This window comes from Schistocerca piceifrons, chromosome 3 (genome assembly GCF_021461385.2).
Source record: "Schistocerca piceifrons isolate TAMUIC-IGC-003096 chromosome 3, iqSchPice1.1, whole genome shotgun sequence".
In the NCBI taxonomy this organism is placed as follows: domain Eukaryota; kingdom Metazoa; phylum Arthropoda; class Insecta; order Orthoptera; family Acrididae; genus Schistocerca; species Schistocerca piceifrons.
Window position 1 is genome coordinate 86,085,395 of NC_060140.1, and position 19,579 is coordinate 86,104,973.

Sequence of the window (19,579 nt, forward strand, 5' to 3'; positions counted from 1 at the left end):
TTATATAGCTGTTGACGATACTGACATCAAGCAGGTGAAAGAATATTCGGTGCCACCACTTTTTACTTCTCCGGCTTATTTCATATGATTTTTTCAGTTGGTCGAACTTGTCGACATTGTTCATGTGTGCATTGTAATCCATCACTGCTTGAGGACAAGGTAGCTCTATGCGTGAACCATCTCTTTCACGGCGAGTCACTGTAGTAACTTCAGGACTGTGAAAATTTGAAAGGAGATGAACAGCTCTCTTATCTTTCCACTTCAAGTAGAGGATGCCACAGTTGCTGACCCTCCAGTCAAATTCACCTCTGCTTAATTCTTTGTCTGTTTTTAATTTGGGTAAATGTTTCCTTGTTGGTTGAACTGTCCCACAGGCATATATGTTTCTCTGCTGTAAACCAGCCAACAAGTTATAGCTATTGAAATAGTTGTCGAAATAAAGATAATGGCCTTTATTTACGAGTTCAGAGGACAAACTCAGCACTACATGCTCCCCAAGGCCTGTTTGCACTGTGTCACCTACTTTTCCGGTGTAAATATCAAATTTCAAGTTGTAAGAGGTCTTGTCACACAGCATCCACACTTTGTAACCACGCTTTATGGGTTTATCTCTCATGTATTGTTTCATACTGTTGCGGCCTTTGAATTTGATCATTGACTCATCAATTGCTAGGTGTTTGCTGGGTTGGTAACACTTGGAAAAAGATTCAGATAGTATCTTGATCACTGGTCGCAGCTTGTACAGTTTGTCATAACCTGGGTGTCCTTTTTCTGGATGCAATGTGTTATCATTCAGATGAATGTTCCTCAGTAACCATCCAAACCGATTTACTGCCATCAGAGATGCAATATAACGATCATGAAGTTCTGGGGCACTAGACCAGTAGTCTCTGTATGCTGGCATACGCTTTATACCCATCAAAATGTTGATTCCCAGGAAAGTTCGTATTTCATTGTCAGTTGTTGGAGTGAAAGACTTGCCAGATTGCGTCGCATATAAATTTGTTTGGAAAACGATTAGCTGAACTAGCTCTTTTGGAAATATTTTTTCGAATATATCGATAGGTTCTGGATCATCAATGTCCCTAATAAAAGCACTTGGTCCTGATTCACTGTCGAACTGCATTCCTGAGGTAGCATTGAATTGTTGTCCCCAAGTTGGCGCTGTGTCAGCAGCGCGTTTTGGCGGAGTGGACTCACTTTCTTCCTCGCTCTCTGAAACTTCGCCTTCAGACGACACAATAGCCTCCGCAACAATGCTTGCTTCATAATCAGATTCGTCATCTGTGGTGTCAACAGTGGAATCCTCGTCTGATGGAATTTCACACAATAATCGTTCGATTTCTTCATCTCGTAAGCCTCTTCTTGACATTTTCATTTTCAAACAACAGCCTGAATCCAAGTAAAGAATACGTAAGCAAAACAAAATGGAGAAAGAGCTAAAATAAGTCACAACACAATTAAAAACTAAACTTTGTAGCGGAGGATTTCGAATTTTATACTAGGAAACGAAATGCAATAGAATACTGCTACATGCACGGTGGTACAAATAATATACCACCAAAATAAATTGTATATAAATAACGGAAGATTGTGCATATGAATGTATACATGGGTTCATACCGTAGCTGTGACGTCCAAGATATGGAAAAAACACAGGCGCAACAAGAAATTCGTTATAAACCACTATTCACACGCAAAAACCATGCACAACTCAGCACGCAGCTTTCACAGTTGTAATCTATGCAATTCTTGGCGGGAACTGATTCCTTATAGGCAGTGAGTGCCATCTGTCTGATAAGTAGAGAACTAGGTGAGCATATTAGAGTGGTGGTCGTGCAGTTAAACCACTGTGCAAAGAGCCAAGAAAATTTTCAAAAGGTGGTATACTATGTATACCACCGTGCTCCAAAGAGTTAACGCTCCCCAAGTCATAACTTGGGATGGATTGCATCCAATTTTCTCATAAAATTGCGGTTTGTCTTTTGCCCAAAGAAAGAAGTTACGGACAGAGCGAGGTTAGCACACTGGACTCGCATTCGGGAGAACGACGGTTCAATCCCGCGTCCGGCCATCCTGATTTAGGTTTTCCGTGATTTCCCTAAATCGCTCCAGACAAATGCCGCGATGGTTCCTTTGAAAGGGCACGGGCGACTTCCTTCCCCGTCCTTCCCTAATCTGATGAGACCGATAACCTCGCTGTTTGGTGTCTTCCCCAAAAACAACCAAAAACGTTACGATTCCGTGAGTTACGATCAATCGTACACTCTTCAGACAACGTAACGTTCTTCTGATCGTTTGCATGTGTAAAGCTCGCGAGCAGTATTGCACATTCATGCATATGTTGCTCGAAGTCACGATCACTCTCATTCACTGACGATGCCCGAAGACTTGAAACATTCATGTCTTTCCGCATGTAGTCTCGCTTAGTCGATCTCTGAATGGCTAAGTGTGCAGACCGCTTACGGGTTGATTTCATCGGCGAATGTTTACTCGTAGTTCTGTTCAAGAATAGTACAAAGTGTAGCGTTTCCGTATTGTTTTATATTCACAACAGTGCTCATCTACATGTCTAACTGTATTAATACGTGGAAGGACTTTCTGCTTATCCTATACACATACACATAGCGGATGGTCGGGTTGTATCGGACACTTCGGTCACACTGCTAGTAAAATTATTGCATTTATTCATTAATATTAGTCTTTTCTTTTTAGTTAAGCCCCTATGCACAGTCTCCTGCTGAAATGCACGGTCCATGGATTCATGAGGTTGTCTCCATACCCGTACACGTCCATCCGCTAGATACAATTTGAAACAAGACTCGTCCGACTAGACAACATGTTTCCAGTCATCAACAGTCCAATGCCGGTGATGACGGGACCAGGCGAGGCGTAAAGCTTTGCGTCGTGCAGTCAAAGGTAGACGAACGGGCCTTCGGCTCCATATGCCCATATTGATGATATTTTGTTCAATGGTTCACACGTTGGCACTTGTTGATAGCCCAGCATTCAAATCTCCTACAATTTGGAGAAAGGTTGCACTTCTGTCACGCTGAACGACTCTCTTCAGTCGTCGTTGGCGCCGTTCTTACAGGATCTTTTTCTGGCCATAGCTATGTCCGAGATCTGATGTTTTACCGGATTCCTAATGTTCACGGTACATTCCTGAAAAGGTCGTACGGGAAAATCCCCACTTCGTCGCTACCTCGGAGATGCTGTGTCCCATCGCCGTGCGCCGACTATAACAGCACGTTCACACCACTGTAGCAGCAGTAACCGACCTAACAACTGCACCAGACATATGTTGTCTTATATAGGCTTTGCCAATCGCAGCGCCCACTCTGCCTGTTTACATATCTCTGTATTTGAATGTTCATGTCTATACACGTTTCTTTGGCGCTTCAGTGTACGAACATATCTCTATATGATGACTGTCACCTCACTGTAAGCAGAAATGGGTGAAAGAGGAGGATCTTGCATAAACCCTGTTAGTAATCCTGCTCTTTCCCTAGTTAAACAACAAAGGGGCAAAGTTAACGCTATCTCACTCACTGCTAATTAATATTCACTGTCGATAATTTTTGACATTGGTCATCCTGATTGTGCAGTGGTGCTACGATGTGTGTTGTTTCTTTAAACAGTGCTTGCCGGACAGTGTGTCTAAGGCGTTCAGCCTGACCGAACTGCCTCCAAACACGTCTCCGACGGTTGTCTGATTGAAGACATATGCGGCACTCATCGGTGAAGAGAACGTGATGCCAATCCTGAGCGGTCCATTCAGCATATTACTGGGCCCATCTGTACCGGGCAGCATGGTGACGTGGTTGCAAAGATGGACCTCGCCATGGACGTCAGGAGTGAAGTTGCGCATCATGCAGCGTATTGCGCACAGTCCTGTGGCGTTGTTGTCAGGGTTCCTCCGAGCCATAACGCTTAGATAGCGCTCATCCACTGCTGTAGTAGCCCTCGGGCGGCCTGAGCGACACGTGTTCGACAGTTCCTGTCTCTCGGTATTTCTCTATGTCCGAACAACATCGCTTTGGTTCACTCCCAGACACCTGGACACTTCCCTTGTTGAGAGTGCTTGCTGGCACAAAGTAAAACTGCGGACGCGATCGAACCGTGGTACTGACCGTCTCAGGCATGGTTGAACCAGAGTCAACACGAACCGTGTACCTCCTTCCTAGTGGAATGACTGGAACTGATCGGCTGTCGGACCCCCTCCGTCTGATAGCCGCTGCTCATGCGTGGTTTTCTATATCTTTGGGTGGGTTTAGTGACATCCCTGAACAGTCAAAGGGACTGTGTCTGTGATACAATATCCACAGTCAACATCTATCTTCAGGAGTTCTGGGAACCGGGGTGATGCAAAACTTTTTCTGATGTGTACGTAAAGGGCTTATTTCAACAGTGGTACAAGTCTATTTTTGTTCATTCTGAGATACAGAGTCCTAAAGTTAAATGAGCGCTGAAAAATCTGCAGTTGAGATACCAGAAATATTCAAGCATATGGCTTCTTGCTAGAGATGAACCTTTCTTTCTGTTTGTTTGGATCATTAATGTCAGAAGCATTATAGACAGAAAAGTGGAGGTAGAATACATTGAGTACATACACAATCACAATGAAATAAATAAATGCAGGAAATATGTAGGGATAGAGTGGAATGTGCAATGTGCCTTTATGTAACCCTTTTAGCCCCCAACCTCAGCCATAGGAATGCTAGGTATGTTTTATTATCTCAGCAACTTCTTTTCTGATAGCAAGTTGCTAAGATTGATAGCAACTGCTCCAGGCATTACAGAGACATGTCACCGCTTTTGTCAGCCTCCTCTCCAACTCCATCCCTAGCGGTGAAACCTAATCAGCACTGTCATCGGTGATCCTAGCGACTCCGAAAACTTCGATCCGACGTTTATAATGGCCCCTGTAGAATATTTTTACACTTAAGGGACTCTCATTCTCAACCACACTAATACGGATGGCAGAAGTATATTATCTCTGAAGAATTTGTATACGAATATGAGTCATTTACATACGAATGTGGTTGAAATGACACCAGACCTTCCTTAATTATGCTTCTGCATCACCCCTTCTCCACCTGCATCCCTATCCAAATGGAAGACAGCTGGTGCTTACCCTCACAGTACTTTTGTCCAGACTAAGTGATATGTGTACCAGTTTTTCCAATGGTTTTGCCGCAGTGGTAAGACTGGTTCCCGTCATGTCATCCACGTTACGCGTTGTCGGGCTTGGCTAGCACTTGGATGGGTGACTGTCCGGGAGTGCCGAGCGCTGTTGGCAAGCGGGCTGCACTCAGCCCTTGTGAGGCAAACTGAGGAGCTACCTGACTGAGAAGTAGCGACTCTGGTCACGAATGCTGACAACGGCTGGGAGAGTGGTGTGCTAACCACATGCCCTTCCACACCTCATCCAGTGATGCCTAATATCTGAGGATGACACGGCGGCCGGTTGGTACCGCTGGGCCTCTGAGGACTGCTCAGAGTTTGCGTTCATCTGGGCTCGGTTCCAAGCTGGGTCTAAAATTTTTTCGGCTCGGGGACTCAGTGTTGTGTTGTCCTCATCATCATTTCATCATCATCGACACGCAAATCGCCCAGTGTGGCGTCAACTGAAAAAACTTGCAACTGAGCGGCGCAACTTCTCCAGGTGGGGACTCCCGGCCATCAGTGCCATACGATCATTTCATTTTTATATCAATATATACATACATAGTATTTCTCTGAAGAAATTAATCAATGGAGTACGAGTAGATCAGTACCAATCGATCTTATTTTGCTATGGAATTAGGTATTGGAATCGTATACTGCCACCAGCAAATTTTTTAAGTAGCCTTTCAAGCTGACCTTCAACAGAAATAAGTGTGATGGGGACTGGGCGTTGTGTGTCCTTCATCGTCATTTTCATCATCATTGACACGCAGGTCGCAGAAGTGGCATCAACTAAAAAGACTTGCAATACGGCGGCCGAGCCCGAAGGGGATATCCCGGCCAATAGATGCCATACGATCATTACATTTCATCACGATGGCAACATCCGCAAAATTCAACTGCACAAAGAGCAGGACCGAACACTTTTTACCACTCGCCATCGTCGAACAGACAACGAAGACGGTTCAAATGCCTCTGAGCACTATGGGACTTACCTTCTGAGGTCATCAGTCCCCTAGAACTTAGAACTACTTAAAAGTAACTAACCTAAGGACATCACACAGATCCATGCCCGAGGCAGGATTCGAACCTGCGATTGTAGCGGTCGCGCGGGTCCAGACTGTAGCGCCTAGAACCGCACGGCCACCCCGGCCGGCACAACGAAGACGGATCATGATGCCGGAACACATGTGACCTTCAACACATATCGATCGGCATACAGCTGTAGATATCAAAAATGAAACAGAATAATTGATGAATATTAGTTTGCCGCCTTCTTTTGTTTAACAGACGATAGCAGAAACAGACAACGAGCCCTATTCTGTTGGTCAGTGGCTCTCTAGAGAAGTTCCAGATAGGACAGGCATAGTTCATGACTGACCAGATGCTTGTTCCAAAGATTCGTAGACCACATTTGACATAAAGCGATGCACTAGTCGTTCATTAATGCATAGAGAGCCTCCATGATCTGTGAGGTCTTCTTCGATACGTGTTGCCTTCAAATCAGGTGCAAATAGAGTATTATCCTGAAGACTTCCCTGTCAGTACCCACCGGTTGGCGTGTAGCAGACGTGAAGGTTTCCTCTTCGCAGCTTTGAGTACTACACGCCACTCACTTAGCGACTTAGCAGCGTCATGGCATGCATCTCCAAGTAGCCGTCGACTCACCAGTGACGGGGGATCCTGATGATGAGCTCAGTGCAGCCAGCGTAGGAGATGGTCATGTAATATACACTACTCGCCATTAAAACTGCTACACCAAGAACAAATGCAGATGATAAACGGGTATTCATTGGACAAATATATTATACTAGAACTGACATGTGATTACATTTTCACGCAATTTGGGTGCATAGATCCTGAGAAATCAGTACCCAGAACAACCAACTCTGGCCGCAATAACGGCCTTGATACGCCTGGGCATTGAGTCAAACAGAGCTTGGATGGCGTGTACAGGTACAGCAGCCCATGCAGCTTCAACACGATACCACAGTTCTTCAAGAATAGTGACTGGCGTATTGTGACGAGCCATTTGCTCGGCCACCATTGGCCAGACGTTTTCAGTTGGTGAGAGATCTGGAGAACATGCCGCCCAGGGCAGCAGTCGAACATTTTCTGTATCCAGAAAGGCCCGTACAGGACCTGCAACATGCGGTCGTGCATTATCCTGCTGAAATGTAGGGTTTCGCAGGGATCGAATGAAGGGTAGAGCCACGGGTCGTAACACATCTGAAATGTAACGCCCACTGTTCAAAGTGCCGTCAATGCGAACAAGAGGTGACAGAGACGTGTAACCAATGGCACCCCATACCATCACGCCGGGTGATACGCCAGTATGGCGATGACGAATACACGCTTCCAATGTGCGTTCACCACGATATCGCCAAACACGGATGCGACCATCATGATGCTGTAAACAGATCCTGGATTCATCCGAAAAAATGACGTTTTGCCATTCGTGCACCCAGGTTCGTCGCTGAGTACACCATCGCAGGCGCCCTTGTCTGTGATGCAACGGCAGCCAGGGTCTCCGAGCTGATAGTCCATGCTGCTGCAAACGTCGTCGAACTGTTCGTGCAGATGTTTGTTGTCTTACAAACGTCCCCATCTGTTGACTCAGGGTTCGAGACGTGGCTGCACGACCCGTTACAGCCATGCGGATAAGTTGCCTGTCATCTCGACTGATAAGGATGCGAGGTCGTTGGGATCCAGCACAGCGTTCCGTATTACCCTCCTGAACCCACCGATTCCATATTCTGCAAACAGTCAGTGGATCTCGACCAACGCGAGCAGCAATGTCGAGATACGATAAACCGCAATCGCGATAGGCTGCAATCCGACCTTTATCAAAGTCGGAATAGTGATGGTACGCATTTCTCCTCCTTACACGAGGCATGACAACAACGTTTCACCAGGCAACGCCGGTCAACTGCTGTTTGTGTATGAGAAATCGGTTGGAAACTTTCAAAATGGCTTTGAGCACTATGGGATTTAACTTCTGAGATCATCAGTCCCCTAGAACTTAGAACTACTTAAACCTTACTAACCTAAGGACATCACACACATCTATTCCCGAGGCAGGATTCGAACCTGCGACCGTAGCGGTCGCGCGGCTCCAGACTGTAGAGCCTAGAACCGCTCGGGCACACCGGCCGGCGGTTGGCAACTTTCCTCAAGTGAGCACGTTGTAGGTGTCGCCACCGGCGCCAACCTTGTGTGAATGCTCTGAAAAGCTAATCATTTGCATATCACAGCATCTTCTTCCTGTCGGTTAAATTTCGCGTCTGTAGCACGTCATCTTCCTGGTGTAGCAATTTTAATGGACAGTAGTGTAGGACAAGTGAACTTTTTCAAAGTTATAATTTTTTCTGAACATAGCACTGGAACGTTCTTCATATTAAACAACAAAATGATGCCTTGCTTAATAGAATTATAAAACTTAGCGTTATAAGAATATGAGTTCGTTCTTTTTTTATTGCCTCCATTCTTTGTAATTATGTCGTTTAAATTCTTGCAGGGATATACCGAATGTAAAACTGTAACCTGTACAAAAGTCATTTTTGTAACAAATTATTGTATCATAAATTATCTTAATCATTGTAGCGAAGTAAGTACAAGTTTATAAATTGAGTAAAGTTGACTCAAGCAAGCAACAATTTTTTGGAAATATTTGGTAAGTTCCTATGGGACCAAACTTCTGAAGTCATCCGTCCCTAGGCTTACACACTAATTAATCTGACTTAAACTAACTTACGCTAACGACAATACACACACACGCCCCAGTGAGGACTCGAACCCCCGACGGGGGGAGCCGCGCGAACCGTGGTAAGCGCCCCCCGACCGCGCGGCAAGCAACAATTCCTAATACAGTCATCAAGTTAAAGTTTTGAGTAGAATAGGCCTAAATAAAAATTGTTACTTTAGTGGTAACAATGTAAATGTTAAAGTACCACAGCCGTATGTTCCGGTTGTGTCGTTGTATCGAACAAAGAAATTTCGTTATAAAATGGAACACCTACAGCCGTCCTTACGATTTATTTAGTATATGACTACCAGTTTCGATGCTTCAGTATACCATCTTCTTGCTTTAACCGACGCTGAGTGGGTTAACTCCAGTCGTATACACTTTTCTATCACTAGGCCAACATCTATGAACCGGTTTTCGTAGACTGCCTGTAACAACGATGTTGTGTCTTCAACTATCAACTAACAGTTGTCAGGTAGCATAGTAGTACGAGGTGCATTCAAGTTCTAAGACCTCCGATTTTTTTTCTCCGAACTGGAAAGAGGTAGAAACATGAGCATTGTTTTAAAATGAGGCTGCGTTCATTGTCAATACGTCCCAGAGATGGCAGCACCGTATGGCAGATGGAATTTTACCGCCAGCGGCGAGAATGAGAACTGTTTTAAATACTTAAAATGGCGACGTTTTCCTTACTTGAACAGCGTGCAATCATTCGTTTTCTGAATTTGCGTGGTGTGAAACCAATTGAAATTCATCGACAGTTGAAGGAGACATATGGTGATGGAGTTATGGATGTGTCGAAAGTGTGTTCGTGGGTGCGACAGAACATCATGTGACAACAAACCGAAACAACCTCGGGCTCGCACAAGCCGGTCTGACGACATGATCGAGAAAGTGGAGAGAATTGTTTTGGGGGATCGCTGAATGACTGTTGAACAGATCGCCTCCAGAGTTGGCATTTCTGTGGGTTCTGTGCACACAATCCTGCATGACGACCTGAAAATGCGGAAAGTGTCATCCAGGTGGGTGCCACGAATGCTGACGGACGACCACATGGCTGCTCGTGTGGCATGTTGCCGAGCAATGTGGACGCGCAACGACAGCATGAATGGGACTTTCTTTTCGTCCGTTGTGACAATGGATGAGACGTGGATGCCATTTTTCAATCCAGAAACAAAGCGCCAGTCAGCTCAATGGAAGCACACAGATTCACCGCCACCAAAAAAATTTCGGGTAACCGCCAGTGCTGAAAAAATGATGGTGTCCATGTTCTGGGACAGCGAGTGCGTAATCCTTACCCATTGCGTTCCAAAGGGCACTACGGTAACGGGTGCATTCTACGAAAATGTTTTGAAGAACAAATTCCTTCCCGCACTGCAACAAAAACGTCTGGGAAGGGCTGCACGTGTGCTGTTTCACCAAGACAACGCACCCGCACATCGAGCTAACGTTACGCAACAGTTTCTTCGTGATAACAACTTTGAAGTGATTCCTCATGCTCCCTACTCACCTGACCTGGCTGCTAGTGACTTTTGGCTTTTTGCAACAATGAAAGACACTCTCCGTGGCCGCACATTCACCAGCCGTGCTGCTATTGCCTCAGCGATTTTCCAGTGGTCAAAACAGACTCCTAAAGAAGCCTTCGCCGCTGCCATGGAATCATGGCGTCAGCGTTGTGAAAAATGTGTACGTCTGCAGGGCGATTACGTCGAGAAGTAACGCCAGTTTCATCGATTTCGGATGAGTAGTTAATTAGAAAAAAAATCGGAGGCCTTAGAACTTGAATGCACCTCGTACTTGCTGAAATTCTGTTGGGTTCCTCTTCACGGGTGTTCGTGTCTGGTATTTGGCAGTTTTGAGTGCTATACGTCACTCACTCGGTAGTTGACGGTTGGAGCACAACATCGTTGTTACAGGTAGTTTCCGAAAATCAATTCACAGATGTTGGCCCTATTAGAATCGTGTAGAAGCCCCTCAGCCTCCATGAAGGCCAGAAGATAGTGCACTGAAGCACCAAAACTGGTAAACATGTAATAAATAATATCGTAACGTTGGCTGTAGGTGTTTCATTTTATTACATATGAGAACTGCCGAAATCCCTTAAACCTCCGATCAGAAGGATGGACATACAAAAGATATGAGGGGTTGAACAGGAAAAAACCAGATAGCATAAAAGCTTAATTTTTTACGTATTTCGCCGGCCGGGGTGGCCGAGCGGTTCTAGGCGCTACAGTCTGGAGCCGCGCGACCGCTACGGTCGCAGGTTCGAATCCTGCCTCGGGAATGGATGTGTGTGATGTCCTTAGGTTAGTAAGGTTTAAGTAGTTCTAAGTTCTAGGGGACTGATGACCTCAGAAGTTAAGTCCCATAGTGCTCAAAGCCATTTTGAAAGTTTCCAACCGTTTCCTCATACACAAACAGCAGTTGACCGGCGTTGCCTGGTGAAACGTTGTTGTGATGCCTCGTGTAAGGAGGAGAAATGCGTACCATCACTATTCCGACCTAAGGACATCACACACATCCATGCCCGAGGCAGGATTCGAACCTGCGACCGTAGCGGTTTCGCGGTTCCAGACTGAAGCGCCTAGAGCCGCACGGCCACACCGGCCGGCGAACGCTGAATTGAATGCCACATTCGTCGGGGTTGCGTCAATGAGAATTGTTCCCATAATCGAAAATTCAAAGAAAGAGGTGAATTGCCGCACTGAAACGCAGTGTAGTTTTGACTGAAAATCGCGTGAGTGGTCCTGTTTCCCTGTAGCTCACAGCGCAGCCGCGATTTGGGCGCTGTCACTTGTGCTGGAGCTTAGAAACAGCTCTCGCCTGATTCAATGAGCTGGTGGCCCTGACTGTTATTAGCACGCAATCTGACTACATAAAATAAAAATAAGGAATGACAAGGAATTTCCATTAACACGATTGATTAATTAAGTCCCCTGCAACTACAAAAGCTACGAAAGAACAAAGCACAAGTGTAACTGTTCTGTGTGTGGTAGTGTGAATCAACGTACATGTATCTGGCTCGGTTCTTTCTCAATACGACAAAATACTTTAAACACCAATTACAATGAATTAATTGAAAAACCAGAAATACTATAAATGCACATAGAAACCAGAATTACAAGTCTAATAAATGAACACGAGCCAGATGCCTTCTTGACTGTACCTGTGAGCAAGAGGCATTGTCATTAAAGAAAACTGTAATACCTTTTTACCTCATTATATATTGGCGAAAATTTTCCATTACACCAGCATCATAAATCAAAATCCCATCTCCTTTCTCAAATACGCTCTGACAATTGCCACTTCTTCCATCTATACATTACACCAACCGAACAGCATCTACTCTCTGGCCCAACAGAACAACTGCCCTCGACATCCTCTGAGCCACTACTGCACCAGTGGAGGCGGCGGAATAATAATCTTTGGCGCAATCTCTGGCGCTGTGGCTCAGTGTAGCCACCTTTCAACTGTTCAAGCTGGTGGAGGCTCTGTAAAGATGTGAGGCGTGTGCAGTTGGAGTGATGTTTGACCGCTGATATGTCTACGTCTAGATACGAGTCTGAGAGGCGACACATATGTAAGCATCCTGTCTGATCACCTGCATCCATTCATGTCCATTGTGCATTCCGACGGACTAGGACATTTACAGCAGGTTAATGCGACACCCCACACGTCTAGAATTGATACAGAGTGGCTACAGGAACACTCTTCTGAGTTTAAAACCCTTTTGCTGGTCACCAAACTCCACAGGCATCAACATTACTGAGCATATCTGGGACACCTTGCATCGTGCTGTTCAGAAGAGATCTCCGCCCACTCGTACTCTTACGGATTTACGGACAGCCCTGCAGGATTCATGGTGTCAGTTCTCTTCAGCACTACTTCAGACATTTGTCGAATCCATGTCATGTCTTGTTGCAGTACTTCTATGTACTCGCGGGGGCCCTACACGTTATTAAGCCGGCCGGGGTGGCCAAGCGGTTCTAGGCGCTACAGTCTGGAACCGCGCGACCGCGACGGTCGCAGATCCGAATCCTGCCTCGGGCATGGATGTGTGTGATGTCCTTAGGTTAGTTAGGTGTAAGTAGTTCTAAATTCAAGGGGGCTGATGACCTCCGCAGTTAAGTCCCATAGTGCTCAGAGCCATTTGGACCATTTTTGAAATCTTCAGTGTGTAAAGATGGTATAAAACATATAAAAGGCCATTGCACTGGCGGACCTGACATTTGTACTCAGGTGATGCATGTGAAAAGGTTCTAGATGTTATTACGACTGCACGACAGGAATTAACAGACTTTGAACGCGCAATGGTATTTGGAAATTGACACATGGAACATTCCATTTCGGAAATCGTTAGAGAATTCAATTTTACGAGATACACAGTGACAAGAGTGGCCGAGAACACCAAATTTCAGGCATTACCTCTCACCACCGACAATTCAGTGGCCGATGGCTCTCACTCAACGACGAAGAGCAGTGGCATTTGCGTAAAGCTATCAGTGCCGATAGACAAGCAGCACTGCGTGAAATAACATCAGAAATCAGTGCGTGTCGCAAGACGAACGTATCCGTTAGGACAGAGAGACGAATTTTGGCAGAAGCTAACCGATGCGGGTGCCTTTGGTTCAAATGGCTCTGAGCACTATGGGACTTAACTGCGGAGGTCATCAGTCCCCCAGAACTTAGAACCACTTAAACCTCACTAACCTAAGGACATCACACATCTCCATGCCCGAGGCACGATTCGAACCCGCGACCGTAGCGGTCGCTCGGTTCCAGACTGTAGCGCCTAGAACCGCTCGGCCACCCCTGCCGGCCGAGTGTCTTTGCTAACAGCACAACATCGACTGCAGCGCCTCTCCTAGGGTCGTGACCATATGAGTTGGACCCTAGACGGCTGGAAAACCGTGGCCTGATCATGTAAGTCCCGATTTCAGTTGGTAAGAGCTGATGGTAGGGTTCGAGTGTGGCGCACACTCCATGAAGCTATGGACCCGAGTTGTCAACAAGGCACAGTGCAAGCTGGTCGTGGTTCCATAATAGTGTGGGCTATTTTACATGGAATGGACTGAGTCCTCTGGTCTAACTGAACCGACCATTGACTTAAAATGGTTATGTTCAACTACTTGGAGACCATTTGCAGTCATTCATGGACTTTATGTGACGTTCTTATGGATGACAATGGCCATGTCACCAGGGCACAATTGTTCGGGATTGGTTTTAAGAACATTCTGGACAATTCGAGCGAATGATTTGGTCACCCAGATCATCCGACATGAATCTCACCGAACATTTATGGAACAAAATCGAGAGGTCAGTTCGTGCACAAACTCGTGCACTGGCAACACTTTCGCAAAAACATGGGCGGCTATAAAGGTAGTATGGCTCAATACAGGGTGTACATAATATCCGGGGAACACTTTCAGTTATGTATTGCACAAGAACTAAGCATGGTACAGATGTCATACATATTGTATTTTGAAGAGGAACTCTGAAAGTCTTTTTTACAAACATTCGATATGCAAACCATGAGTGACCCAGCAGATGTCAATACAGTAATCGAATTCTTGCCATACCCGTCCCAGCACGGCATTGTCGAATGTGGCAGTTGCTTCCAGTATTCTCTCCTGGAGCTCTGCTACATCACGTGGTAGAGGCGGTACATGCACCAAATCTTTAATGTGTCCCCACAGAAAAAAGTCACACGGCGTGAGATCTGGTGATCGGGGAAGCCATTTCATGAAACAACTGTCCCCATCTCTAACACCGCTCATCCATCGATGCGGCAGCTCCGTGTTCAGGTATCCAGGAACTTCACGACGAAAATGGGGTGGAGCCCCATCCTGGAGAGCCCAATTGCATTTGAGGCATCAGCCACTGCTGCAACATGTACAAGTAGGAAAATCCAATGACAGTGCTCTCAGCAAAGAAGAATGATAACGTACAGTTTTCGACGCGACAAGGCACAAAAAACATTTACCTTTGGGGGATGACGCTCAAAATCAGTACATTCGTGTGGAAGCTTTGTACCCCAGATTCGACAATTATGTCAGTCCACTTTCCCATTAGTGTGAAAAATGGCTTCTTCGCTAAAAATTAAGCGATCAACAATGCCATATCCATCATCATTCAATTGTTGCAACTTCGAAAAAAACTTAAAACGCTTGTCTTTGTCGTCGTCATCGAGTTTCTGCACTAGCTCCAATTTGAATGATTTCATAGACAGCTTCTGTCGCAGGACTTTCCACACTATCGGACCCATTTCGAGTTCACGGGATGCACGACGCACCGATTTCTTTGGACTCCTTATGGGCGTCTCTCGTACGCCCGCCACATTCACTTCACTCACACTGGGTCGTCCGCTTCTCTTTGCCGGGCACAAGCAACCCGTCGTAACGAATTTGTTGTGCTGGTGGTAAATGGCCTTCCTTGTTGGTGACTTCTTACCGTACTTGGTTCTAAACATCCGTTGAACAGCTGTAGCACACTTGTTTTTGTGGAACTCCAACACACAGAAAGCTCGCTCCGTCCGTGTTTGCGACTAGCGCGGACTATCGGCAAATTACCAAACTGCGCTGTGGCGATATACATGAAAAATGACATATGTGTGATGTCTGTACAATGTTTGATTCTTGTTCAATAAATAATTGAAAGTGTTCCCGGACCTTATGTACACCCTGTGTTTCTACACAAGCTATGACCTGTTCAGCCCATGCCACATCTAGTTGTCGCACTACGCTGAGCAAAAAGAGGTCCGACACGACATTAGAGGATATCCCATGGCCTTTGTCATCTCAGTGTACAAGGTCACATGCTAATTTAGTCTCAAATCCTTGTTTAACAAAAGTTTCGTAATAGCTGGCAGTAAATGCCAGGTATTTTGTCATCTTTGGCCGTGTGGTGCCGGTCCTATTTACCGTGTGTGTGTTGTCTTTCGATATTAGTCTGGCATCCCGAGGATTTAAATTTCTTTGCACAGCGCTCTCTGGTTGTTTTTGCGCCTTGGAAATGACAGGGTGTGCACCTGCTTAAACATTAGCGGTTGTCGAAGGCGTCACCCGACTGCAGTCCTGTAAGTTGTTCGAACATTTCAGACGCTGGGAGTAGTTCACGTTTCGTAGGTACGCCCTGTTTCAATTGGCCTTTCTAATTTTTATTCTGTCTCTGTATCACCTTCCATATTTAATACGACTTCAAGCTATTCTTCAGTATTCTTATCTCGTGTTAATTTTATATCATTGTTAATATTAATTTAATTTGAATTTTTATACAGGCCCTATTTTTTCGACGTTTGATGCTAACGTTTCTCTGTTTTGTTTTCCTTATACTTATTTACTGTTTATCATTTCTATTTTCATTGCTACTGCACTCTCAAAGATGGCATTTACTCTGTGTCTGTACTTCGCTCTTGATGCATTGTTGTTCACGAATATTGTAGTCTCTTTGACGACGACAGTCAGTTAAAGTTTGATAAATTGTAATCCGATAACCGTTAAACAAAATAAATTTATACTGGTTGATACACCCAATATTGGGTTTTTTGAAACTTGCTGACAGATTAAAACTGTGTGCCGGACCGAGACTCGAACTCGGTACCTTTGCCTTCTGCGGGCAAGTGCTCTACCAACTGAGTTACCCAAGCAAGACTCACGACCCATTTTCACAGCTTCAATTCTGCCAGTACCTCGTCTACTACTTTCCAAACTTTACAGAAGCTCTTCTGCGAACCGAGTTCGAGTCTCGGTCTGGCACACAGTTTTAATCTGTCAGGAAGTTTCATATCAGCGCACACTCCGCTGCAGAGTGAAAATCTCATTCCGGATTTTGCTTTTTATTTGCAATTCTTTATACATTCAACTATTTACATAAAGTTTGGACCGAGTGAAACCTGTATCTCTATCATAACTAGAAAAGTAAGTTGAACAAACATCAGTAACTGACTTAGGATGAAACGAGGGAGATGTGATCACGAGTTAATAAGATAGTAGGTAGTATTAGTATACAGACCTTGATGGGGTCCGTTGTGATATGCGTGACTTCGTGGCCTCGCTTAACCAGCTCCAGAACTATGTGTCTCATAGGCAACACGTGGCTGATGGAGGGAAACGGCGAAGCGGCCAGAATCCTGGCACACTCAGAGCCTCCTAACATGGACAGAACGACCAGCGGCAAGATGGCAGCCATTCTGCGCCCCCTGCGGAATAAAAATAGTGACATATTCACACTCTTACAGTTTCTGTAGAAGAAATGTACCACAGGTTGCAATTGTCTGTGTTTGTATTATGATTCCTTGTGCCAACTTTAATTAGTACGTCTGTTATTCATTCTGCAGCCACCAAAGGCATTAGCAGTTATATCACAGGGATATATTTCTTTACTGAAGTGTGTTAATTTTTCTGATACGACTGCAAAATGTGATACTACAAAAAATCGGGAAAAGATCTTTAATTTGCAACTTAATGAAGATTAGCTGAACGTACCATGTATATATATCTCAATGTCCAATGCAGGCCATCTCCCTGCACCGATTTCAGTACCCAAACGATGTAACAATGTTGCTGAAGCGCTGTATGGGAAATAAATACAGATGTGGTATTCGCATTGCAGGCCTCATGGAGAGCTGGAATATGTTACCCAGGGGACTGTATGTTTTACGAGTCAAACAATGAGTGAGTGACTGATAAATATAAGTGCAGTGATAATAGGTCCCTGCTGGCTATAAACATGAGAATTGGTCGTGTTGATCGCTGACTGTGGCAAACGGACTCATTCAAGCTATGATCAAGGCTATGCCGATATTTAGCACTATTCACATGTCGCGGTAAATTGGTGGGGGCCCTGGTGTACCAACGTTTGGACTTTTAGAGGCCCTATTGTCAGATGCCTGTGTCTCGCCACGAGCAATGAAAATTTGTAGTAGTGGAGTAAGAGAACCCAGGCAATGGTTTCGGGCAATGACGATTGCCTAATTACTTTTAAACCTGCTACAACTAAGTTAGACAATGAAGCATTAACATGGACCTCAGACCTCTAATTGCTTTTGCTGCTTTTTGTTTCGAGACAAGAAACAGCAGAACTTTACTATCCAAAGACAGTGCAGTAGGGAGATTTGTTAAATTAACATCATAGCGGACAAAAATGAAGTCCAAAGAGAACTAATATAATGTCAGCCTACAGGGGAACAGCGCTGGGAAGAAATTTTTTATGTGTATCTAATCGTAACCAAAAAAAATGAAAGCAATAATATAGATAGTGAAGGAATCTGAGACAAAACAGGAAAACTTTTATTGACATATATGCAAACGACAAGTAAATCAATTAAGTCTATGCACTAATATGTTCATTTTGTTACTCACAGAAACTGATAAATGATAACATATATCACTGAAAACTAGTGAAGGACGATTTCAGCATGAAATTATGAATGAAATTTTAAAACAGTATTTCCAATAGATATGATGCTAAACAGTGGCAGGTTATTCGTTAATAATACGCTGAAGAGAAAACCTAGCTAGGACCAAATGTAACTAACAATTAAACTGACTATATTTTATCAAACAATAAAGAAAGTGTATAGAGTGTAAAAATGCCAAGCCATTAACGAATTTCAAGCTATGGAAGAGTCGTAATAAGTAGTATAAAGAAGGCAGAAATATAAAAATACACAAATCATCGCACAGGAGGTTATAGATTTAGATTATTTAAGAATACTAGATCAACTATAGCAAAAATTTTAGCATATTAAAAAATTAATGGCACACAGGTACAGACGAAATGGGCAATTTGTAATTTATTAATGTGCATCCAAGCGACAGAATTGTTAAAAGTTCGAAAAAAGGAAAACACAATAAAAATCTTAAATAGAACCATGCATGTATATGGAGGTGAGGAGGTGAGAGTTTTAAACCAACAATAATGCAAACATAACTAAATATGCCAAATCGAACAAAAATGTTCGAATATGACTTAAACTTCTTCCAGCATGCGCATTTTAATGATTTAAATAATAAAGTGCTGCAGCAGTTACGTTTTTCCAGGCATAACATGGCGTGTTTAAAGGATTTACACCTGTTTACAAGTGTTGTTGGAGTTCACATTAGCACTGGACAGCTTGTTTAAAACTTTGATGGAGTTCCAAATCCCAAACCAACTCAGAAAATGATTAATTTGTGGGAGGATCAAGAGCGATAGTACTAACTGGAGCAGCATATTGACAACCTTTCCCATAAGAATTGCATTAATACCGGAAGATACACTGCCACGTGTATTATTAAACGTCACTGTGGACGTAGACTTAAGAGACAACTAAGTTTAAGAATGCTATGGGCTAAGAATGGAATTTCAGATACCTGCTTACGCAGACAACGTGGTGTTGGTTAGTGAGAGAGAACAACATGTTGGAGAGATGTACTGAAGTGTTGCCATAGCAGCAAGTAAAGCAGGGCTACTCACCAATAAACGAGAAACAGAACATGTACTAGTAGGCAGAACTAAATAAGCACAAGAGTATTTCACAGTTGATGAAGACAAGTTCAAGTGTGTTGTTTAGTTCACGTACGTGGGAAGTTGGTACAGTTGTTATAATCAAATACCCATTTCGCCACAACAGATTTAATATTCTGTGAATTTTTTTTTATTTATATTTATATTAGGTCATTTTTA

The 19,579-nt window shown here is 44.3% G+C and overlaps 1 protein-coding gene across 1 annotated transcript in view; it reads right to left on the bottom strand.

Annotated features, from left to right (window-relative positions):
- Window positions 1-17,101, bottom strand: part of LOC124789856 (UDP-glycosyltransferase UGT5-like) — a 36,159-nt gene extending 19,058 nt beyond the window's left edge. Inside the window, exon 1 of the mRNA XM_047257369.1 lies at window positions 16,925-17,101. Coding sequence (XP_047113325.1) covers window positions 16,925-17,101 — 177 coding nt within the window. The remainder of the gene's footprint in view (window positions 1-16,924) is intronic.
- Between the last annotated feature and the right edge of the window lie 2,478 nt (window positions 17,102-19,579).